General features: G+C 32.4%; 1 protein-coding gene and 1 long non-coding RNA gene across 17 annotated transcripts in view; one reads left to right on the top strand and one right to left on the bottom strand.

Moving 5' to 3' along the window:
• The window catches only part of LOC147835238 (uncharacterized), a 228,888-nt gene extending 224,516 nt beyond the window's left edge, over positions 1-4,372 (top strand). Inside the window, exon 6 of the long non-coding RNA XR_015499124.1 lies at positions 3,932-4,372. This is a non-coding gene — a long non-coding RNA (uncharacterized LOC147835238). The remainder of the gene's footprint in view (positions 1-3,931) is intronic.
• myo16 (myosin XVI) overlaps positions 1-25,646 on the bottom strand; it is a 360,917-nt gene that overhangs the window by 139,691 nt on the left and 195,580 nt on the right. For all 16 annotated transcript variants that reach the window (XR_015499043.1, XR_015499042.1, XM_087267331.1 and 13 more), the window contains 6 exons: positions 24,567-24,717; positions 22,464-22,574; positions 17,051-17,116; positions 11,804-11,931; positions 4,243-4,348; positions 866-983 (listed from right to left, as the gene is read on the bottom strand). Coding sequence is in view for 14 of the 16 variants with exons in the window: in XM_087267331.1 (XP_087123457.1) it covers positions 866-983; positions 4,243-4,348; positions 11,804-11,931; positions 17,051-17,116; positions 22,464-22,574; positions 24,567-24,717 (680 nt within the window). In the remaining 2 variants the exon portion in view is untranslated. The remainder of the gene's footprint in view (positions 1-865; positions 984-4,242; positions 4,349-11,803; positions 11,932-17,050; positions 17,117-22,463; positions 22,575-24,566; positions 24,718-25,646) is intronic.

The raw sequence follows: 25,646 nt of genomic DNA, 5'->3' as shown, positions 1-25,646 counted from the left end.
TGCCTGTGCGTTTGTGTATGGGTTTTCAGAGCTTTGGAATATTTCTGAACTTTTTAAATATGATCAAAACATAGCTTTTCCTTCTAGGGGTAATTCCAGTGGTTATACATGAGCATATATAAACAGGTTCTGAGGAATATTTTAACTTTCCAAAGCAACATATTACAGTGTGTGTCAGAGAACAATTAACTTATCAAACTTGTCTTCAATTTTTTAACCAGTGTGTTACAAACATGTTACAATCAGTCACAGTTCTAATGTTCATCTTTCAACTATAGGTTTGCTAATTAATTTATTTTCAGGATCTGAGGTAAAATATCTGCTGGTGCTTTCAGTATGGTCATAAATGTTGCATAAAATAGTATTTAAAAACAAACTGGTACCATTTAAGACTGAATAAAACACAATCAGCACATGAGGTGATCATTGGCATAGTAGTTTATGCTGTTGTAAGAGCAATAGTGTGAAACTCGCAGAACTGTAAAGATATACTTCTATTTTTGTGTTTTCGCAACAAAAACAAAACTTTGCAGTATTTTAAAATGAAGAAATCAAGATTCACATTCTGCTCTCACAAAAATGAAACAAACCTTACTGTAATGGTCAAATGAGTGGGGTATGGAATCCAAAAATTATTCTGATTTAGTTTTTTTTTTTTTACACTGAAATACAACTTTCAACTTTTCAAAATAGTCTATTTAAAGTCTGCAGCGTTTCCAAAAGTCTGCATCTCTGAGGGTTGACAATTCTGGAGAAATGTGGATGTCAGGCATTGACCATGGAAATTTTGTGGATTTTAAAGCTAAAATCATGCTGTAGACATAGCCTGAAAACTTTAATATTATATTAAGACTAGTGTGAGCACCTCTGAGCAGAGTCTTTCTCTTGTCGCAGTACTGCAGTGAGATCAGCTTGATGAAGCGGCTTGCTGAAGTGTTCATCTGTGTTTTTGCATGACCAAACGCTTCCAGGATCACATTCACCTGTAAATGATAACAAAAGAATTTAGAAACAAGAATAAACTACGGACCATTTAGCTTACCCAATTCACCTATACCTATAACTATCTTTGAACTTGTTGGGGAAAACTGAAACACCCATTTTTTTTTTTTTTTTTTGGACTTAAGGACTAAATGAACATTGAAGTTGTTTGATATGTATAGTTCATTATCTTTTTAAGTATGTTTGAATATTATATTATGCTGTTTTGTGATTAACACTTGTTTTATTTGCCTTACAGAAAATATTAGTAATATGCTGTAACTCATACAAATAACTAATTAACACACTAACATTCAACACAAAAAAATATAATGACAGAATACTATGTTTAGTTTAGTTTGTTCTATTAATCTATTAAAGTCTCCTAAAGTCAAGTGTTATTTTGAGGTTTCTGCATAGATTTTGCAGACCCAAATTCAAAAGCTTCCCAAATCCACCTGCGGAGGTGTAAATGCAAAAGTGTGGTATCATTTTAAAGAAAACCTTTTGAATTTACATAACACTTTTGAAAGGGATTAAAATTATTGTATATGTTGACTGTGTTATAATAAAACCCTTCAAAAAAAATATGTTTTTTTTTTTTGTAAACTCAAATTTGAAAGTGTACCTTTAGGTTCTGTGTGGTCTATGTTGCTTTAATTAATTTTGTTGGTTCCTGCACATGTCAGTAATCATAGGAAAAAAAAGAAAAATGTCTCTACCATAATTTATGCAAAAGTTATTCTATTCCAACTAATGAGATAACAGAATCACTTATGGGAGTATTGGGCCAGTATGGGCCTTTACATTTTAAAGAATGCAGAAGTAAATGACGTCACGGACCCAGAGTTTAGGAAGTTTACAAACATCTGCAATTAAATATTTAAATTATTTCCTTTACCTATATATATATATATATATATATATATATATATATATATATATATATATATATATATATATATATATATATATATATATATATATATATTTTTTTTTTTTTTTTTTTTTTTCACAAATGTTATTAGTGGGAGTTTACTTTCTTTTCTTTATACATTTACATTGCTAGTGGATTTTATTTTTTATGAAGTTTTATGTAGAAACAGCAGTGGTGGTTTTACTGCACGATCCCAAAACACTGATTTTAGCCTCAACAAAACCTAATAAACCTTTAAAACTGAAGAAATGTTGTAAATGTTTATATTAAATGACAAAACTGAAAACCGTCACCACCCTCTGGTCGGCAATCTGTTTCTTTAATATATAGCAAGCTTAATGATCACACTGCAAAGCCTCTTTCTATTAAACTTATCTGGAATCGTGAACTAACAGATTTGGACCTGGAACTTGATTAACTCTGACAGGGTGTAGTCTAACCTAATCTTAACTTCTAAACACTAGGCTCATCGTCTTATCCATTTTAAAGATATACAAAGTAGCATGCTTAACTCCTTATAAAAGATTTGAAATTAAACTGCAGTCCAACTACAACTGTCATATCTGTAACACTGTATCTTCAGGTATTTTTCTCCACATGTTTTGGGAATGTCCAATTGTTGTCGACCCTTGGACTCATGTAAATTCTGTTTTGTCAATTTTACTACAAGTTGATTATTTGTCTAATCCTGGTTTATGTCTTCTCAACGGCAATTCTAATTTCTGCATAAGTACACTAAAGAAGAGAATATTGTTTGCTGGCTTTAAAGCTGCAAAGAAGACACAAAGACTAAATTGGTTTACCCCACAGATGTGTGCAAAAACATTCAACAATTCATAGCCTCCTTAAAATAGAGACCAGTGAAGGTACAATAGCACAAATTAATAAGGCTAAACTTAGTACCATTGATGCATGGCAATGTTTTTCTTCCAACATTTTAGACTATATGTAATGACCATGTTAAGTTTTTTTTTTTTCTTTCTTCTTTTAGATTTAAAATTGTTGATATGACTGTGGCTCACCATCCTGCTATTTAAAAAAAAAAAAAAAAAAAAAAAAAACTGAAAACAGTGTGCCTTTCCTCTAAAGTCAACCGGTCATTCGACAGAAGTATAACTCTATGAAAAATTCACGCAAGTAGCACTTGTGTCCACTAGGTGGCGGTAAGACACTGTTTATAACTGAAAACGATAAGATACAAGAAGAGTCTTACACAAACGCACACACATTGATATGTAACAATAAGACAATTGCTCCTCTACGTTAAACTGCTCTACTGGTTTTTGTATGTAAACGTGGAGTCTTTAAAGCAGGGGTTCCAAACTTTTTCTTATGAAGGGCCAAAAATGTATTGAGGCTAGTGGGCAGAAGGTAAATGGTTGATTTACATAGGTAATTCCTAACTTATTTAATAATATTTAAAAAAATAACTAGCAAACACAGCTTTATGTTAACTAGTACAGCATAATTCTTTAACATTTTTGCCTTGATTTGCTCACCAAAGTGTTTAGCATAGTCCTCTATCTGTTGAGTGACATCGTTTACATTTTAAACACCAGATTTATTTACAATTAATTGAAACATTTCATTTCAGGTAGCTTTTTTGTAGCTCAGCAATAAAAAAAAAAAGGTTTTAGAAATTGAATTAGAAATGACCCAACACCCATTCCCCCCAACCATCTCCATCATTCTCACTCTCTTCTCACATGAGGTGGTGGGCCAACTTTGGGCATCTATGCTTTAAAGCAGTAGTTTTAGCTTACAATTAAAATCCTCTCATTATTTACTTCATCAGAAACCTGTTTTCAGTTTCTTTTTCACTGATTTCCATAGTATTGGTTTTCCTACTATGGATGTCAAAGCCTATAGGTTTGCAACATTCTTTAAAATATCTTCTTTTGTGTTCAAGAAACGTATAAAGGTTTGAAATGACTTGAAAGTGAGTAAATTGTGAGTAAATGTAGATTTTTGTATGCACTATTCATTTATGCAAGAAATGTCCCTTTCTTTCAGATTCAACCAGAAGCAGAATCCATCTGCCTCAGGCTTCAAACTGACATTCAAATGATCTCTTTCTCCAATGAAGAAGAGAACAACAGCGGTTTGAAGCTATTATGATGCTGAAGAGTAACTGAAGTAAAACACAAACACCTCCAGGAATTAACTTTAACAGGGCACATGTGAGGAGAATTGTAGACAAAATATATAAAACGCAAGCACCACCTAGACAAAACAAAGAGCTGCTCAACATTTTTTGTATAAATGAACACAAAGCTGTGAAAGCAAAAAGCAAACTGTAGATGTGTGTAAACAGACAGACTTACATGCTTCATGCGTGGCTCTAAAGCGAACCCTTTGGGACTGGAGCGAGCGGCCAGGTGCTTCAGGATGTGTTTACAGGCCACAGACTTCCCAGAACCACTCTCTCCACTAGAAACACAGAGAGAGAGAGAGAGAGAGAGAGAAAGAGAGAGAGATAGAGAGAGGGAGAAAAGGAGAGGAGATAAATGTGTTAAATTAAATTAAATTAAATTAAATTAAATTAAATTAAATTAAATTAAATTAAATTAAATTAAATTAAATTAAATTAAATTAAATTAAATTAAAGTACTACAGAATAATTGAAATAATGTTTATTTGTTTTACTATTTATGACTATCATTTGATTTATAGTAGAAACCCAGAGAAATGTGATTCGCTGTTATCAGTTTACAAAGTGTAAAATAGTGTTTATCTGGCATATTTATAACCTAAATTATTTAGTTAGTGTACATTTTTAATCATCTTCAAACTATCTTCAAAGACGTCAAAAAAAAGGCTTCAGGTCTAAACAGGAATAAAACACATGAAGTGTCAGGTCTCATACAATTCAGCATTCGATTTCAAGGGATCGGACACAAAAAATACATAGGGAAAACATGCAGACCATAAATGAAAAAAATTGATTATGAGCATGATGAAAAATGCTCCTGAATACTACATTTTTCTCTTATTGTTGATCTTGCCTATTCATTTCAATGGAATCTAAACATCATCAGAATAGATTTATGAGGCATACATTCAATTACATTCAAATAGTTCCAAAAAGAAACAAAAAAACAGAAACAGAACGGCCCAAGCAGAGATACTATAATGCAGATAAGGTGAATATAGATGGATTTTTTTCTAAGCTTGCAAAGGTTGAATTTTCTAGCATTTTTACACTAAATACAAGCACTTCAAAACAAATTTCCTCAAAACTGTGTACACATGATGAATTTTACATAAAAAAGAGGCACAAGCTTATATAAAAGAGACGGTTCACCCAAAACTAAAAAATAAATTTGCTCATCCTTCTCCTGTTTGAGTTTTTCTTAAGTTGAACACAAAATAAGATATTTAATAATGTGTTGGAAACCTGTAACCATGGACCTCAATAGTATTTATTTATTTCTACAATCAAATTTAATGAGTACCCATAACATTCTTCAAAATATTGTATTTTGTGTTAAACAGAAGAAACTCATAAAGGTATTGAACCACCTGAGGGAGGGTGAACTTTCCCTTTAAAGAAGTTTAATCAATCATGTCCAAAATTAAATACCAAAGCTTTCCTGTATAAGTAAAAAAAAGATATGATTTTATGATAAAATAACATTACAAGCAAATATAAAATATAGAATAAAATAACACATTATTTTTATGGACTGTATTTTCACAGGAATACCATAAGAGTAACTAGGTAAAAAAAATCTTTAAAAAAATAATAATAATAATAATAAAATAAATAAAAAAAAATAATAATAAAAAAAATAAAAATATATAAATAAATAAATAAATAAATAAATAAATAAATAAATAAATAAATAAATAAATAAATAAATAAATAAATAAAATAAAATAAAACAAATAAATAAGGTGATACCATTATTAATTAACAATTTTAGGGGAAAAGATTGACCGCTTCCCTAAAAGTCAGCTAAAAAAAATCAATAATGTGAAAAAAGAAAAGAAAAAAGTTTCTTTGTCTGACTAAAAACACATAAAACAAAGCAAGGGCAGTGTCTATGTTTTGAAAGCCCCCTGTGCCAACTGTGCAGTGGTGAATGTTTGCTTCTGTCAGCCTGTTTTAAGAGTAGCAGCAGGTCATGAAAGCACTTTTACTCTCCTCCACATCACTCTCTCTACGAGACGACACACTCAGCCTACAGCAATATACCATCAAAAACATCAGGTTCCGAGACTAAAGACCGTCTCATCTGTCTGGCCTGCAGGCATCTCTCTCCTAACCTGGAAACTGACCACAGTCTTCTACTGTAAGTAGAGAGACATTTCGGTCTCATCACAGCAGTATTTAAGCACTTACTGTTCTCTTGCATTCAGTACATTCATTAGACAGATGTTCTAAGATAGCATATTTTACACTTTCTATGGTCCAACTTATGTCAAGAATGCTGTCTTTTTGGGAGCGATGCTTTTTTCAGAACAGATCAGGTGTGATAATCTTTTAATTGATCAGTGTTTTCAAACAAATACGTTTTGTTAAGGTTTCAGACACAGTGAAACACAATATTTATGCTTTGTAAAATGCACATTGATGTATATGGAGATGCCAATTAAAATAAGTTTTAAACATACTCTAACAATATGCTTTAATCTCTTCCCTGCATTGTAGATTAACATAGTGATGCACATCCCCCATAATAGACAGAACATTATCATTATTTATACTCCATACTTTTTTAAATAATTCACAATATTATTAGGAAGTTATTCAATATTTATAAAAAAGGGAAAGAAACTAAAACCAACTGAATTTTAAAGGATCATGATTTAGGTGTGACGTGATAAACTTGACATGTCGCCACATTAACTTTAAAGTGACATAGGCTGCGTCCGAAACCGCCTACTACTCAGTAGGTACTGCATTTGAATTTAATCGTACTACTCAGCCGTTAGAAAAGTACGTTCTATACAGTATGAATGTGAAAAGTATGAATGGAATTCGGACGTATTACATCCGCCATTTTGTCATAGTCACGTGACCTACCTGCGTCAGTTGCGTCGCTTTACTTCCATTCATGAATTCGCTCACAGGGCATCATGGGATAGCGCAGCATGCATGGGATGCGCACTTCGGAATCTCGCCGGAAGTCATAAGTCATCCGGGTACTTCTCGCATACAGATTTTCGAATTCTATGAATTCGGACATACTACTCGGCTCGCATACTGATTTTTGCGTACTATATAGTATGGAAGTATGCGGTTTCGGACGCAGCCATATTCTAAATCAGGCATGGCAACCCTGTTCCTGAAGATCAACCTTTCTGCAAATTTCAGTTGCAGCCTATATCAAACACACCTGCCTGTAATTATCAAGCTCTGTTCAAGTCCTAATTAATTGGTTCAGGTGTGTTTGATCAGGGTTGGAGCTGAACTTTGCAGGAAGGTCGATCTCCAGGAACAGGGTCGAGCACCACTGTTCTAAATAATGGTCACATTAAGGTCTGCATGAACCGGAAGCTGTGACCGTTTTTTTTTTTTTTTTCCCATATTTTGACGCAGTTCCTACAGATATAGAATATTAAATCTGAAAATCTGTGGGGCTTTTTTGTTCTACTGCGAGGTGATTGGATATAGTAAAGTAGGCATTCAGAAAGTACGGGGAAATTGTTCTCTTCAACATTTCTGTTTGTTGTCATAGCACTGTCAAAACTGACAGTTGGAGGGGCGTGGTTAAGTATGTTAACCAATCCCAATACCTCAGACAGACGTATTCTGAGAATTAAACTGAAAACAAACAGGATTTTCAGGTTTCAATTTTAGACTACAAGGAAAGACTTTTTTTGTTTTTTTTGTTTGGTTCTTAATGACATGCACAGATTAATTGTTCACCACACAACTAGCAATGTGAGCTAACTAAATCAATATGATTAGTTTTGATTAAAAAAAAAAAATAAATAAATAAAAAAAAAATTTTTAACTCAGGGGAAGGGGTCAGCGGGAGTTTTTAAGGTGAAAGTTCAGCAAAAATGTCAATATTCTCACTAGTCTTTACTCTCCTTCAAGTGGTGAACCAGACATTTTGAAGAAAGCTGAAAACGTGTAAGCACTGACATTAAGAATCGTTCATAAAGAATGTAAAATAGGTTATTAGCAAAAATTAAACCTAATTTAAAGACTTTTGTTATATAAATAAATCAATCAATCGAAGTCAAGAAAAGGCTGCACATAATAGAAGAAATGTAATAATAAATACAAATAATAAACAAGTAAAAAATACATGAATAAATAAACAAATAAACATAAATAAACAAACAAACAGACATGATTAAACAAACATAAATAAATAAAACATGGTTAAATAAATAAATAAACAAACATGAATAAATTAACCACAAACATAAATAAATGAAAAATAAATAAATAACAAACAAATAAATAAAACAACATAATTAAATAAATAAATAAATAAATAAATAAATAAATAAACAAGCAAACAAATAAATAGAACATAAAATAGTTAAATAAATGAAACATAAAAATTAATAAATGAATAAATAAATAAAACAAACAAACAAACAAATAAACAAATGTTTTTACTCAAGTAATTCAGTACATTTGCGGATAAATTAATTTAAAAAACTTTTTAGGTCATTATAAATATGTGATTAAAATGTGTGATTTCATATATATATATATATATATATATATATATATATATATATATATATATATATATATATTTAAATAAATCAGGCAAAGGGGTCAGCAGGAGTATTTAAAGTGAAAGTTCAGCAAAAAAATGTCAATATTCTCACTAGTATTTACTCTCCTTCAAGTGGTGAACCAGACATTTCGAAGAAAGCAGAAAACCTGTAAGAATTTACATCTGTAGTAGGAAAAACAAATACAAGTCAATGGTTTCAGGCCCCCAGCTTACTTAAAAATATATCCTTTTGTGTTCAGTCAAAAGAAAGAAACAATTTAAAAATGTAAATGATGTCAGAACTGTCCCTTTTTGGGTGAACTGCTCCTTTAGAACTTAATGTGTGAAAGGTTTAAATGTGGTTTAGCAGCTGCAACAGCATTTTTAAGATGTTTTTGAGTATCAATAGTTTTTCCACTAGGTTGTTACTCCACCAATTAGAAAAAGGCTACTGTACAACCAACTTCACCACTTTCTAGATGATGTACAGTAGCGTTATTAATTACTGCCCGTCTTCAATGTCACAACCTCTTAAACTGAGCCATAAAGCACAGTCGAACAGCTCGCGGTGTGAGAAAAATCATCTCAGAGCCTGGATCTTCTCCGAGACCAGCAATAGAGAGTCAATGGTAGAAAAGCACTCAGAGCAGATGGTTTTTAAAGGTCATTTGGCCTCCCACTAATTATTTTCTGGAGGCTCTGATGCTTTTCCTTCGCCTCTTTCCATTTCTTTTTGGAAATCTACTCTGGGCTGTAATTGAACTCAAGGGCACAATGCATTTCAGAGCCAGTAGCGAGTAGGTGTATGTGAGAGAGAAACCAGCAATTCGCCACCTTTTGTTTCTTTGGTTCTGCAGCCACTGGACCATGATCTGGTTTAACCTGCGGGACCAGTGTGTGTGTGCATGTGTGATGGATAGCCCACGAAGAGAGGGCATTAAAGTAGCTGTCAGATCCTCTCTTGCTCAGCGAAAGCAAGCATCGGCCCATTGGAGCAGCATCAGAATGTGAAGCAGGGTTTAATTGCAATCAGAGATGACCGGAGCACAAATTGGGACAGAGAGCGGACCCTGCACATCCATTAATCTCGCTGAGCTCTTTTAACAGGTCTGGATTTACACTGTGCACCGGCACATTTGTCTCAGTGACAGCGTTTAGCAACAGCCGCCCGGGCGATGCTGGAGTCTGTATATCTAAATATGAGGGCAAGCCTCTGGAACACAAGCTGATTTCCAGCACAGGACCACTTGCTAACATGTGGAGAAAACCACTAGCTGGAGCACACAAGGAGGAAGGTAGAGAACGTATTTATATTTGTGTGTTTTTTAATACGGTTTCCAAACATTTGTTCCAATAAAGTCATTGGGTTTTAATAACAGTAGTAAACATTTGATTAAATTCATAACTAGGCATGGGTAATACCACTGATTGGTGGACATAAACACCAATTCTGTTTGCTACAATTGTAACACAATGTATTACAACGTAATCACAATGTATTATTAATATTTGTAAATATTTTACTTAAAGTCTGCTTAAACCGAATGTTGTTGAGACTTATTTCAATACGCTGATGAACTTCCAACTGAAACAAAATATTGAGTGGGGGGTGGGGGGTTTGGGGGGGGATTTCACATCATTTCCTCTTAGCAAACTAACAGTCAGATAGGGTATATACATGAAGTTGCTATGAATTTGCATCAACAGAAGGACCACTACCCCCAAACACGAAAGCAAATGCTCAGACTTTCAATAAATATAACCAAAACAAACTATTGTTTTCCAGTGGATTGACAGAATAATTATTCACCTCAAGCATAACAATGTGAGGTAGCAAAATAAGCACTGTGCATTTTATTTTTAAGCTGACTTTGAAGGTATATCACATCTCCGTGATGCATATGAGGACAAATAAATAAAGCTGTTGTGCAATACTGCATTCTGACAGAAATACTTCACACTAGAACTACAGAGGCAGTCAATTTAAATTTTGTAATTGAATAACTACTTAAAATAAAACCCACTATTTTTTTGGGCGCAGTTTCATTTGAAAACTGTTATTATATTTAATTAATAAAAAAAATAAAAAAATAAAAAACAAGATGATAAAACTGACTGTAGGATTTTCTGACTTTTTAAATATAAATAAAAAATAGTAAAACTGCCTAGCAATGTTTTACCAACAAAACAAGATCTGTCTTGTAGCATAAATACATTAGAAAGTTTCAAAACAACATTTTCACTGTGGTGAAAACGGGAGGTAAGCACCTTTACAGGCGGATTAGTAACTCGCACACAATTATAGGCTACACTACAAAAAGGCCATATTTTTAGGGTAATGACTTGGTCAAATATGACAACAAGAATTCAAAGCTTAATTCTAAAATATCAATAAAAAGTTTTAATATAAATGATACAACAAAAATTCAAATCAGTATACAGTATGAATGGAGAAATCAGGTTTTAAAACTAATAAAAATATTAACATAAAACATTTTATGTATTTTTGTCATATCATACATACTTAGATATTTTTTTCTTTTACATTTTTTTCCTTTTGTGTATAGACTTTCTATACGTAAATTATGCATACATATTTAATACATCTAACTGGCTTTGTCAATGGCACTGGCTGGAGATTCCTATGGTTTTATTTTCACAACTCTGCATATCCAGTCTCAGAGACTGGAAGTCAGTACAGCTGTAAACTGGTGCCAAACTGTCATTAAAGCAGTGAAAAAAATACGAAAAAGGAATATCATCTATTTTAGGTTTCATTTTTCCCCCCAGGCTTTAATTAAGGCTTTTTTCCCTATGATTTGAAGTATAATACTGTATTCACTATAGCAGAAATGCTATAGTGAAAAAATACAAATATTAATATAAATAAATTGAAATAAAATAGCAATTACAGCAATAATACAAAAAAAATGAATTAAAGTTATTGTCTTTTTAAAGTTATAAAAATCACTTAAAACATAACAAATAAATAAATTGATTAATTGACAGATTAATAATTTAATTAGGTAATAAAACAAATGAAAGCTGATAATATTAATAATAATAATAATAATAATAATAATAATAATAATAATAATAATAATAATAATAATAATAATAAAGTTATCCATGAGAGAAGATGAAAGGGCAAATGAATGTGAAGTGTGTCTGTGTTCTGCGGGTCAGTGTGTGTCACCTGATGATGAAACACTGTGGTCGTCGCTCCTGAAACATCATGTGAAAAGCTCGTTCGGCTGAAGAGAAGATATGAGGAGGGAGAGAAGAACACAGACGGCCACTGGAGCTCAGATACAACTGACTGACCTAAGAGAGAGAAAGAAAGAGACACACAAACACAGACACACACATTACACATTTTAATAAACACCATTTGTATTGATGCTCTCGTCATGATTATATGTAAACCTCTACTCATTAAACTACTAAAGTTAATAAAGCCTAAAATGTTGAGTGTAAAGATGGCCTAAACATTCTTTGATTCAGACTAATTCAGCAAAAAAAAAAAAAAAGAGAAATATGGAAAATAAAATGCCACATTTATTGCCACAAATAAAATGCTCAAAAATAGTATAAGAGTTGAATTGGTATGTCAGTAATATTTTATAATTTCATCCATAAAAATGTAAAATAGGTAACTAGCAAAAATTAAACCTAATTTAAAGACTTTTGTAAAAAAAAAAAAAAAAATATATATATATATATATATATATATATATATATATATATATATATATATAATTAATCAATCCAAGCCAAGAAAAAGCTGCAAATAATGGACGAAATGAAATAATAGATAATAAATACAAAAATAAACAAGTAAAAAAACAAACAAATATAAATAAATACATAAAACACATAAATAAAACAAACATATAAATGAATAAACAAACATAAATTAAACATAAATAAATAAATAAATACATAAATAAATAAATAAACAAACAAATAAAACTAACAAAAGATTAAACAAACATAAATAAATAAAACATAAATAAAATATAAATACATAAACAAACAAATACAAAACAAACATAAATAAATAAACAACCAAATAAATAAAACATACATAAATAAATGTAACATAAATAAAAAATAAAACATAAATAAATAAAGCATCAATAAACAAATAAATTAATTAATTAAATGAATAACAAACATGAATAAATTTATAACAAACATACATAAATAAAAATATAATCAAACAAAAATAAATAAACAAGTGAACAAACAAACACACAAACAAACAAACAAACAAACAAACAAACAAACAAACAAACAAACAAATAAATAAATAAATAAATACATAAATAAATAAATAAATAAATAAATAAATAAATGTTTTACTCAAGTAATTCAATACATTTGCTGATAAATTAATTGTAAAAACTTTTTAGGGCATTATAAATATGTGATTGAATTTTAATATTTGTCTAGTTAATTGTGATTATCTTTATTCAAAACAGCAACGTTTGATACAGCACAACGATTTGTCTCTAAGCTCTGATATGAGCTTTATTCAAAAAAAGCAACAAAAAAATTAAAATAATAAATAATAAAGATGAATAAGCAGCTGAAAAGGTTGTGTCTTGGATAATAAAAGATGTCTTATTTATATCTGCATTCTGTCCGTGACTAAAGCAGAAAATATAAAGTATATCCTCACACAGCAAAAACTTAAATACATGCAAGATTGCAGATTCAGCGTATGGGTATATTTCTAGATGTCGGAAACCCAAAGGTTGTGTCTGTTAGTATGCAGAGTAAGCCCAATTTAGCCCAATTTAGGGAACATTGCTAACATGGAGTTGTCATTACCCTTTACTGCAGAGACACAACAGACAAACACAAACACGCACACACACACAATCACATACTGTGCATGACACAGGAAGGACATGCGAAAAGACACAAACTCAGCCAAATTGAACCGAACATATGACAATAGACCCCATTTCATATTCACAAAGGAGCATCGTTAGAGTCAGTGTTTGTTTACTCTTATCTATTCCTGTGAAAAGTATCTTTAATTTTTTTTTAATTGCATGAATAGACATTTCATAGGTTATGATACAACATAATCTGGTGGATGAGAAAACACAAAACAAACAAAACAATTAAAAAAGGACAACCCGAATTCATACAAAACACAAACAAATCAACAAACCAGAATAAAATCTAAATATAACAAAACAAACCACTGAAAAAAATAATTAATCAATTTTATTTTATTTTGTTGTTATTTTCATTATTTCACCTTGTATTAGCTATTTTTTCATGTACTTTGTTCTTGTATGTTTGAGTTGCTTTGTTAAGATATTCAGTTTGTTATGACTGTTAAACAGTTTTCCCTGATAAAATTCAATAAAATACTTAAATGAATAAGTAAATTAATTAATTAATTTATTAATAAAAATGAATAAATAAATAAATAAATAAAAGAAAACACAAAATATTAAAACATTATAATAAATACAATAATATTCTCAATTATAATATAATAATAATAATAATAATAATAAACAAAAATATATAAATCATAACATGAAAAACAACTGAAACAAAATATATTGATTGAAAATAAATAAAATAATAACGTAATAAAATATTAATAAAACAAAAAATAAATAAACAAACAAACAAATACTGCAACTAAATAAACAAATAAATTCAAATTCATAAACAATAAAATAAAAAAACAACATTATAAACTACGCTAAACAAATGATAAGCAAATATTTAAAAATATTAAACAAAACAAAATAATAAAAACAAAATAATAAAATAAAACAAAACAAAATAGCAATTAAAATAAAACAAAATAAACAAACAATCACTGTAAATGAATTTAAAAAATTTTAATTTAAATAAATAAATGATAAAATAAAACAAAACAATTAAAAATTCAATATAAATTGAATTATTATTATAAAAAATATAAATAAGTACATATATGATAAAATTAAATAAAACAAATTAAATTTAAAATATAAGTATAGAATATAAATAAATATATAAATAAATATATTCACTATATTCTATCATTATAAATATAATTCATAATAAAATAAAACTAAACTAAAGAAAAATGAAAACAAAATAAACAAATAAACAAACTAAATGACGTAAAAAAAACTAATGTAAATAAACAAACAAACAAACAAATAAATAAATAAATGGATGGATGGGTGGATGAAAGCATGAATTAATTAATTAATACATTAAATGTATTTAAAAAAGATTATAAAAACAACAAAAAAACAATACTTTAAAAGACTTTATACTTAATAAACAAATTTAGTAAAAAAGAAAACAAACACACACACACACACACACACACACACACACACACACACACACACACACACACACACGAACACGCACACACGCACACACACAACCCTGCACCACGAAAGTTAGTAATAAAGTCAGCAAAGTAACATGAGCCTGACGGTGGTCTGAGGACTCCACAGATGACGCTACATATGTCCTTTTCTCTTAGTGCCTCTGTGCAGGGATCTGAAGGACACACTGGAGAAATCATGCCTGAAATGAGCCTCTGATGCAGGGGGGCCAGCAGGGGACAGACGCCCCAACAGATCAACCAAAGTGTGTGTGTGTGTGTGTGTGTTTGGTCTACTCCTGCACTCCCCTTCACATGCCAATAAAGCGTTACGGCGGGCAGATGGTCATCTTGTCATCTTTTATTTTTCTTAGCAGCGGGTGACGTGTGCTGTGTGTCACTGTGTGGCCAGTTGTACAGTATCAGACGGGACTGACACTGAACTTGAGGACTAAGGTTTTCAGCATAGATGGACTGAATAGACTGGACTGGATTTCATTAAATATAGTATTCCTCAATTTTTGGATAAACAAAACACAGAGCAAAACAATTCAAAAATAGCTAACCAAACAAACAAACACATGCATTCATAAACACAACAAACACACGCATTCACACAACAAACCAAAATAAAACATCACAACAATAAAATAAACAAATGAATACATTACAAACACACACAAACACAACCAAATTTAACAAAAACTTTAAGATTATAAACAAATTACAGAAATTTAAAAATAAAAAAAGAAATTTTAGAAAAACAAATGCAACAAAAAACAATAATAAACCAAAACAAAAGTAAAATCACTTGCATGAACACAACAAACACACGCATACACACGACAAAACAAAACCAAACCAAAATAAAACACATCACAATAATAAAACAATAAAAAATACATTTAAAAGACACAAAAACCCAACAGAATTTACACAACAGAATTACAGAATTAAACAAAAGATAATTTAGTTAAAACTTTCATTGAATAATGTTAACAAAAATTAAAAAAATAAAAGGATGAAAAACATGAAAGTCAAAACAAGTAACAAAACTAAAATAAAAACATAAAGATAATAAAACATAAAACAATATAAAATAACAATACCAATAAATAAATAAATAAATAAATATGGAAATAAATATGGAAATAAAATAAATAAATTAAACTGAAAATGAATAAAATAAATAAATAAATAAATAAATAAATAAATAAATAAATAAATAAATAAATGCACTACAAACTAGACATAAAGCATAACAAACAACAGCAAGACCATTTAGTTAAAACTTTAATTGAAAAATGTTGACAAAAAAATTATAAATAAATAAAAAGATGTAAAACACACATGCAAACAAATTCAAAACAAACTAAAATTAAAAACAAAACAAAAAAAATAAACATTCATAATAGAAAATTCAAACATGAACATTCAAAACAAGTAATAAAACACAAATCAATACCAAACAAAAACATACAACAAAACAAAAACAAAAAATAAATATATTAAAATAAAAAATAAAATACTACTACTATGAATAATAAGTAAATAACTAAATAAATAAATGAATGTAATAAAAATGTAATTTATAATAATAAAACTAACAAAAATAAAGTACATAGATTTAATAAATAAAATTATTAAATACTACTACTAATAAATAAATAAATAAATAAATAAATAAATAAATAAATAAATAAATAAATAAATAAATAAAACTGAAAATAAAATAAATAAATACCCTTTTTTTATAAAAAAGAAAAAACATACCAAAAAACAAAAATGATCAAGGATCTAACAGGCCAGAGGATGACACCGAAACAAAGAACGGAAGGAGGGCTGGAGATGTGAAGCGGGCACAGGAAGTGAGTGTTGTATGTTAAGTTGAACAGACTATCGCTGTCACGAAGGCCATGAATAATTTATCAGGAGACTGAGCTGAATGTTACAGAGTGTGAACCAGAGGACAGCTTAAAATGGCCAGACAGGCAGATGCACGCTCTAAACCATATCACTGATGAATTAAACATGTATTTGATAAAAAAATTAACAAACACAGAGCACTTGAGTCATACTTACAAGATTAGAGTAGATGGGCAGGTCCTTGTAAGGGTTTATGAGGAGAAGAATGTGTCCAATGTAGGTCTGAAAAAAAAATCAAGGTCAATTTATAACAAGATATTTACAGGACACTACATGTAAATTCTGTTAAATATATGCAGCTATTTTGAAATAACAGTATTTATTGTCAAATACTATAATTATTATAATAATATCTTACTAAAGGAAAGGAAATTAAATTAAAGGAAAGGAAAGGAAAGGAAAGGAAAGGAAAAGGAAGGAAAACAAAAGGAAATGAAGGAAAAGGACAGGAAAGAAAAGGCAAGACAAGGCAAGACAAAGCAAGGCAAGGCAAGGCAAGGCAAAAACAAAGGCAAAGGCAAGGGGAAAGGCAAAATGGCAGGGCAGGGCATGTCAGGACACGACAGAACAGGAAAGGAAAGGACAATAAGTAAGGGCAAGGCAAGACAGGACAGCAAAGGATAGGAAAGGAAAGAAGAATAAAAAAACAGGACGGACAGGAAAGAAAAGAAAAAGACAGTACAGGGAATGAGAGGAAAGGACAGGAAAGGCATAGCAAGGGCAGAGCAGGAAAGAAAATGGAAAAAAAACAGGACAAGACGGAAGGAGAAGACAGAACAGGAAAGATAAGGGACACACACACATATATATATATATATATATATGAATGATAAAACAGGACATATATTTATATATCACACAAAATCAGAGAACAAACTGAAATGTTGTTATTTTGAACAAAATCCAGTTCAAAACATCTCGCCTGTTGCAAACGTTTGGGGGTAGTTTGTTTTGGCTCCTAAACACCTTGCGCTACCATTGGGACATGATTTGGAATCAGTGGACGTTGTCTGGAACTCAATTCATTTCTCATTCAAGGAAATCAGACGGGAGAACAACATCAGTAGTCACATGAATACCCTGGAGGGTCGATTAGCAGAGCTGGTGCAGATGTATCCGCACCTGTACAATTGCTCCTATAGATATATTAAAGGCTCAGGGGGGTCACACACCAGACAATAAGCCCACCTTATCATTCCACATCTTTTCTACGAGAGTATGTACACCAGGGTCAGCATTGAGTGCCTGTAACACAATGTAAAGATGTGGTGGTGCTTCTCGTAAGGCTGTTTGACGGTATATAAAGCTGTTTGTTGTGGCCTTTTGATCTGGCAATGGAAGCATGTTTCAAGTTATTCATTTTACTCACATTTATTCAATCTTCCTGTTTATTTTGTAAATAACTGACCAACTAAAAATTGTGTTGGTGTGACACAGCAGGGATGAGAACCTCCAAATTCAAGGCCACGATGCACATCCGGAAAAAAATTGCTTGTCATCTCCAGGTTGGAGGACAGTCCTTGCCCCAGGTGGTGAGGAGTTCGAGTACCTTGGGGTTTTGTTGATAACGAGTGAGAGAATGATGGAATGTGAGATTGACAGGATGATCAGTGGAGCAGCAACAGCAATGTGGTCGATTCACTGGTCCATTGTGGTAAAGTAGGAGCTGAGCCGAAAGGCAAGCCTCTTGATTTACCAGTCAATCTACATTCCTACTCTCACCTATGGTCATGAGCTTTGGGTCATGACTGAAAGGACAAGATCTTGGCCACAAGTGGTCGAAATAAGTTTCCTTCGTAGAGTGACAGGATGCACGCTTACAGATAGGGTGAGAAGCTCTGTCACCCAGGAGGAACTCGGGAGTAGAGCCGCTGCTTTTCCACATCGAGAGAAGCCAGTTTATGTGGCTCAGCCATCTGACTAGGATGTCTCCTGGACACCTACCTACAGAGGTGTTTCAGGCATATCTCACTGGGAGGAGGCCACGGGGAAGACCGTGAGGAAGATATGCTGGAAAGACTATTTCTCTCAGCTAACCTGGGAATGCCTCAGAATCCACTCAGAGGAGTTGGAGGGTGTGTCTGGGAAGAAGGAAGTCTTGGGTTCTCTTTTGAGACTGCTGCCTCTGCGACCTGGCCCCGTACAAGTGGCAATCAATGGATGGAGGAATGAATAAAATAAAATGCAAATCATTGCAAAAATTGTCTGACCCACTTATTGGCGTATATTTTGGTGTACTGCCATCCTATTCAACACACCTTTATGACAAGTAATATTTAAACAAAAGCACAGGCCACTTTTCAACGGCTACAGCACTGTTCTTTTCTCAACCACCATTATTGTTGATTTGTGTAGCTGGACACATTTACAACACTGTCTACAGCATACGATCACTTAGCCTTATCTAACTAACTTCTTTTTGCCCTATAATTATACTTTAGTATAAGCAGACTTACCAAAACACCTTCACTAAGTTCTTTTTGCCATCAAAGTATACTGGAGCCTTTAGTATAAGAAGACCTACAAAACTGAAAACGCAAGTGGGAGGTGTGATTGAATCAAATAAGCAACATCATGGACTTCGTCTCTCCAGAAGAAAACATGGATCAATCTACTCCAATAAAGTGCACATCTGGCATCTCTCATTCTTTTCCATCTCCTGCTAAACGATCAGTAAAGCATCAAAATCTCCATCCATCCCGGCGGTAATGACAGACATCATTAGACCCCATTACAGTGCAACACAAAAGTCCTCTGCTCGCTGCCTCCATATCAGCCTCAGCAGGGAGACTTCATTATGACCCATTGTAAAGTGTGGGAATAGCAGCAGCCATTAGGCATAGATTTGGCTCTGGTCATGAGCGGGCACAGTGTGCAGTCGACTAACTTTAGCTGTGGAGCAAAGGCTTGACCGAAACATCCATAGTAAAGTAGGAGATTTATTTCTTTAAATCGCATTCTCGTTGATTCACAAGAAAAGACAACTTCTTTACTGTATATAAAAATGAATGCTAAAATAAATTCTTCACTCTAAGAATTAAAACATACAAGCTTTTCACAAATATCAAATAGCTAGAATTTATATGCTAACATCTAGGCTTGACTAATATAGAGCACTCACTGATGAAAACACTGTAGTGTTACTGGATTGCTTGTGTGTGTACTGTTTTTAGTGGCTTACAGTCCGTTCTGCTAAGGAAAGCCCAGAAAGTCTATTCTTCTTTGTCAGTGGAAGATTTACTTCATTAGGTAGAGGTAAAAACTGCCGTTCTTAAAATCTATGAACCGGTCCCTGAGGCTCATCGCTCCAAATTTCGAAATCATCGCAAAACTGATGAAACGTATGTCGAATTTTTGCTTGCGAGAAAGAATCTATGTTTGATCAGTGGTATGGCTTCTTAGATATAAAATAATTTGAAGAGCTTTGTGAACTGATTAAAAAACCAGAACATGTTAAGACTTATTTAAATTGGGTAACATAAAGCACTCTAAAAACGTTTAGGCTCAAAGATTTGGTCTTCTTTTGAAAACTTGAGAAAATTAAATACAATATCAGCGGTAGGGGAGAACAGTTTTTTTTTTTTTTTAATGGCAACAATTTATTGCAATCTTTAATCACTTACAAACCTTAAATGTGGATTGAGTGAAGGTACATGTGTATGTATATATGTATATAGTTTGTTAGTATAATTTCTTCTCTATATTTGTATTTAATTTAGTTATTATTATTTAGTTTTTTTTTTTATTTACTTATTCATTTGCAAATGTTGATTGTTTTATTTGTTTTTTTGGGTTGTTATAAAATGTAAAATGCTATTGCAAGAATAAAAATTCCATGACAAAAAAAAAAAAACTTTAGCAGGGTTGTCATGATACTAAAATCCGGTATTAATCAGTACTGAAATTTTAAAAACGTCCATTTCCCGTTAACATTTGAGCACTGTTGAGAATGTTCTTAAACAGTGCTGATTTGCCATTGTGTTCACATGCTCAACAGAAATGACTGGTGAGTTTGGTAAACTAATGACTTTCACAGCCAATCACACTGTTTACTGAGTGTTAACACAGATGCAGGGACACTGGAGCATTTTAAAGCTACAATTCATCACCAAATAGCTTGTATTTCAGCTTATGGACAAACCAGCTAATCGACGTGACTCATTTCTGTTGAGCATGTGAACACAATGGCAAATCAGTGGGGTTTAAGAACATGCTCAACAGCACTAATATGTTCGGGGGAAATTGATGTTTTTTAAATTTCAGTATCAATTGATAACAAATTGCAATATTGTGACAACCCTACCCTGCAGTGTCACTTTGTTGTTGTGTGTTTGCGCTGTTTTTGGTGGTTTACAGGGACAGAAATTTGTATAAAATAATGAGTTAGACTTGGTTGAACTCTATTAAGGTGCGTTAAGAGGACATGCCTTGTGCCCTCATAATTCTAAATGTTTAAAACTCATACTTATTGGGCTCTTATCATTTTTAAAACAAATGCCACAGATTTTCTGTGAGGATTAAGGGGTAGAAGTAAGGTGAGGCTATTTAATAAGCATTTTTTTTTAAACTGTATAAAATACATTACGCCTATGGAGAGTCCTCAGTACAATTGTGTAAGTGTAATAATAATAATATTAATAAAATTTCTTTAGAAACTATTTATTTTCCAAGGTTATTAAACTGAAGAGAACTGATTCCTCAAAATACTAAACTAAACTAATATTCAATAATTAGCAAAGTGCACTTCCCTTTAAGTAAAAAAGCCATTTAAAGTTTAAATAGTTGCAGTTAATGTTAATCTATTTACTAACATGAATAAACAATGCCTGTGAAGCCTTTATTAATTCGAGTTCAACATTTGTGAATGTTTAGTTATTAATAAATTTGCTACACAGAGCGTAGAGCATGGGCAGTAATGTCACTCTCAGTACTCTCAGTGACAGAAAGCAAGCAGCTGTAATTGAGTTGCGTGTAGGATTATAGTAAACATCAGTGGTAGCAGCAGTCATTGTAGTAGCAGCTATCAGTAAGGACAGCAGCTGTTAACAGAGTGTCAATGTAAGAATGTCTTTTCATCTCGTCAGTGCTGCTCAAGTCTCTGGCCGGAATACAGTGAGACCTCGAGGGCTGCCATCCAAACACCAGTCCCTGGCCATGCTACAAACAGAGCCCCTGGCTTTTCTCCAACACCTCCCACAACAGATCCAGCAGCAGCGTTTGTGTGTGTGGGAGACTGGACCGGAAGGCTTGCTGAAAGCCCAGAGAGTGTGTGACAGGGGCCAAAATCTGGACGAAACTTCCTTTAGAGTGGATTAGAACAGAGAGTGAAAGACTTCTTCTGAATGGGACAGACTAAAGAAGGCATTTACGCAACAGAGCTTTCATATAAAAATTAACAACAATTTGTGACTTGTTTTGGCTGTTTATTGAAATGAAAAGAAAATGCTAACGAGTTTTGAGAAAACCAGCACTGTTGTGTAAACATAACCTGAAGGTTGGGTGTTTATACTTGATCTGTGGGTTTAGATTGTTAACAGAACTCTGACACACCACGTATTTTGCTACGTACATAAATCTGGTCATTGGCGAAGCGCTTCTGCATCTCGTAGAGCAGGCTGCTGTCTGTGAGCTCACTGAGAGATGCAAGGTCATCATTAGGGGCAGGAGGCATCAGTTTCACCTGAAACATAAAACACATTCATCATGATAAAAAGCAATATTAAATTATTTATTGTTTTCCAAGAGATATGAAAAATTAGGGTTTAGAACAATACAAAGATAAGCAAACAATCAGTTCACTTTTGGGTCAATAATCAGGTCTAATGTTTAAGGAACAGTTTATAAAAAATAAAAAAAATCTGTTTTTTTTTTTTTTTTTACCCTCAAGTGAATTTTTTGGTGAAGTTGCTGTTTTAAGGTATTGATATGAAATGTTAGTCATGACCCCCATGTACCCTCAGGATCCACAGATATTACTTTTGTTATACATGCATATTTTTTTTCGACTATTGAAGTGCCAACAGCCATTGACTTTTCACTTTATGAATCACCAGAACTCATCCGAAAAAAATGCTTACATCATAAATGGCATGAGAGCAATTAAATGAACAGCATATTTAATTTTGCACTGAACTATCTCTTTAACTGAGCATGATTATTGTTATGTTTACACATCTGAAACCTTTCTTTTCAGATCATAGCTAGGGCCAGATGGAATCTGCAGGCATTTTTTGCTATTTCTGCACAGAATTTTGTTAAAAGTCTGCAGATTTATGCAGAATGATTTTGGAAGTATCATAACGAAAACCTAAATATATGAACTAAAAAGTAATACCTTTTTAACTTGTATTTAATGTTTACAATGCAAATCCAATTAGATCCACTTAATTTGGTAAACAAAGCAAGTCTTCCATATAATATATCTACTATAAGACAGAAAATATTACTGTGCAAACTGTATTGTAAAAAAAATCAGATGAACATTTTCATATTAGTCAAAAATTACACTGAAATTAATTTAAAAACTGAAAACTGAATTAATATAAGTTTACACACATTTACACAAGTAAATAAACAGACCCAATGATTGGCTAAAAATCTGCGGAAATCTGCAGAATTCTGCACTCACAGATTCCGTGTGGGCCTAACCATCGCTCAGCATGCTATTGTATTACAATCCTGACATAATCATGAATTGGACATTATTATTCCCTCCTGAGCCAATAAAGTTAAACTGCTTGTTTAATATACTGCAAAAGTGTATTCATTTAAAAAAGTTACGTTGTGTAGGTTTAATATATAAATATAAAATATATAATCAATCCACTTTCTTCTCCCTAGTACACACACATGCTCTCAACTGTGTGCTCAACAGCACTGCAGGTGTGAGAGTAATTGGAGTGATTTTCTGCTCTGTCTTCAGAGGTCAGAGGTCATTCTCAGGGTTAGAGGGGTCAGAGTGTGCAGTGGGATAGATTACTAGCGCTCTCTACATCCAAACTATGACTGATTCTACTCTCTTCTCTCCAATACAAAGGGTAAAACCTAAAGACAGGATCTAAGCGCATTAGATGGTACCATTTCTCTTTAGTAGCCTTTAGGATGAAGACAAATCACTCTAACCATGCAAGTGCATTGAACACCAATGTTTACAGATGTATCCTAGAACGAAATAATGAATGGAAAGAGTGGGGGGGGGCTACTGTACAGTCTACAGATGTGCATACATACGGTAACATAAGGGGTGAAGAAAAGTCTCTTTTTTAAGATTTATTGTAAGCTGTTTTTAAGCTGACAATTTAAAACTGACAATTTAATACATGAAAATTTGCATATATTTATGTCTATGTTTTAAAAACCTAGCATAAGTAGATCACTTTCAATGTCCAAGTGCATTAAACACTATATAAGCATCCGTTTAAGCACTATATAAGCAAGACAAAAAATAACTAATTAATTAAATAATGTAAAACATATCGTGATAAATAAACCAGGCCAAATTTTAAACTCACCTGTGGTGCCTAAAATACAAAGTACTGCTGTGAAACAGAGCTAGTGTAATCTATTACACTTGCAGCGTGCTTGACTTGGATGACCGCAATAGACACTTTAGACTTTTTACAAACTCTTTAGGGAATAAAAATCCCCAGACAGCCCCCATCTCTCCTCTGACCTGCTCCAGTTTTCCTGCAGCGCTGGGATATGATCCATCCAGCCCGTTATCAAGGGAAGCCTGCTGTGTCAGAGCACCTCCAGAGTCCCTAAACATGGCCTCCTTCTCCAGCAAACTGTCCCTCCTGGAGATGGGCAGAGCCATGGTAGCCCTGAAGAAAGGAAGAAAATATATATAATAAAACTATTGTCAACAAAATCCAACTTTGAATTGCTATGGTGCCAGAGAAGATACATTTAAACTGGGATTTTTGTGTATCTACATATGGCTTGTTTCCACTGAGTGGTACGGTTCAGTGCGTTATAGTACGGTACATATTATTTATCCATTTCCACAATCAGAAGTGTCAAAATAGCAAACCATACCCTTTTGTAACACTGTGTCCTAATTACAAGCAAAATGGAGCTGTAACATGCAAGAAAAGGTATATATTTTTTTTATATTAAATCAAGTTCTGTCCTAGCCATATGTGACAAAGATGTTAAAAAAAAATCTATTTTAGCAACAGTTTCTATTTTTCACAACGTCACAAAAAAACAACAGCATGTGTCAATTATTACCTCAGGTACTGATTATGTGCTTTATTCAGTGTCAAATGCAACCAATGTGAATTTATCGTAGGTAGTTCACCTTGAAAATAAAATTACCACATCAGTCGTCAGCCATTTGTAATAAGGTTAAATATGCATTAACTAGAATATAACCTACCATTCCGTTTTTAGTGAAGGCTGATATTTAAATGAATGGCTCGCATTTAAATGTTTATGTCGTGTCGCATCGCGTTTGGTGCAGATAGCCAAATTGCTTATTGCTGGCAACTGGTCGTACCGCATGCTGTTAATGCATGATGTAAGGGCACCTAGCTCAACAGCATGGTAGCGAAAGGGTAGAGCAAGACACACTGCTGAACGCTATTGTAAAAGTAGATGAGAAGTAGCCGGATGACATACTTCTTCCGACAAATTGACACCACACTATCCCACAATGCACATAATCAATGCAACTGATGAAGGTAGGTCACGTGATAATGCCAAAATGGTGGATGCAACATCCAAATTTCACTTAGACTACTCGAATTCA

Source organism: Danio rerio, chromosome 9, assembly GCF_052040795.2.
Source record: "Danio rerio strain M-AB ecotype USA chromosome 9, GRCz13ab, whole genome shotgun sequence".
In the NCBI taxonomy this organism is placed as follows: domain Eukaryota; kingdom Metazoa; phylum Chordata; class Actinopteri; order Cypriniformes; family Danionidae; genus Danio; species Danio rerio.
The sequence above is the reverse complement of the archived record's forward strand: the minus strand, read 5'-3'. Positions and strand labels throughout refer to the sequence as shown.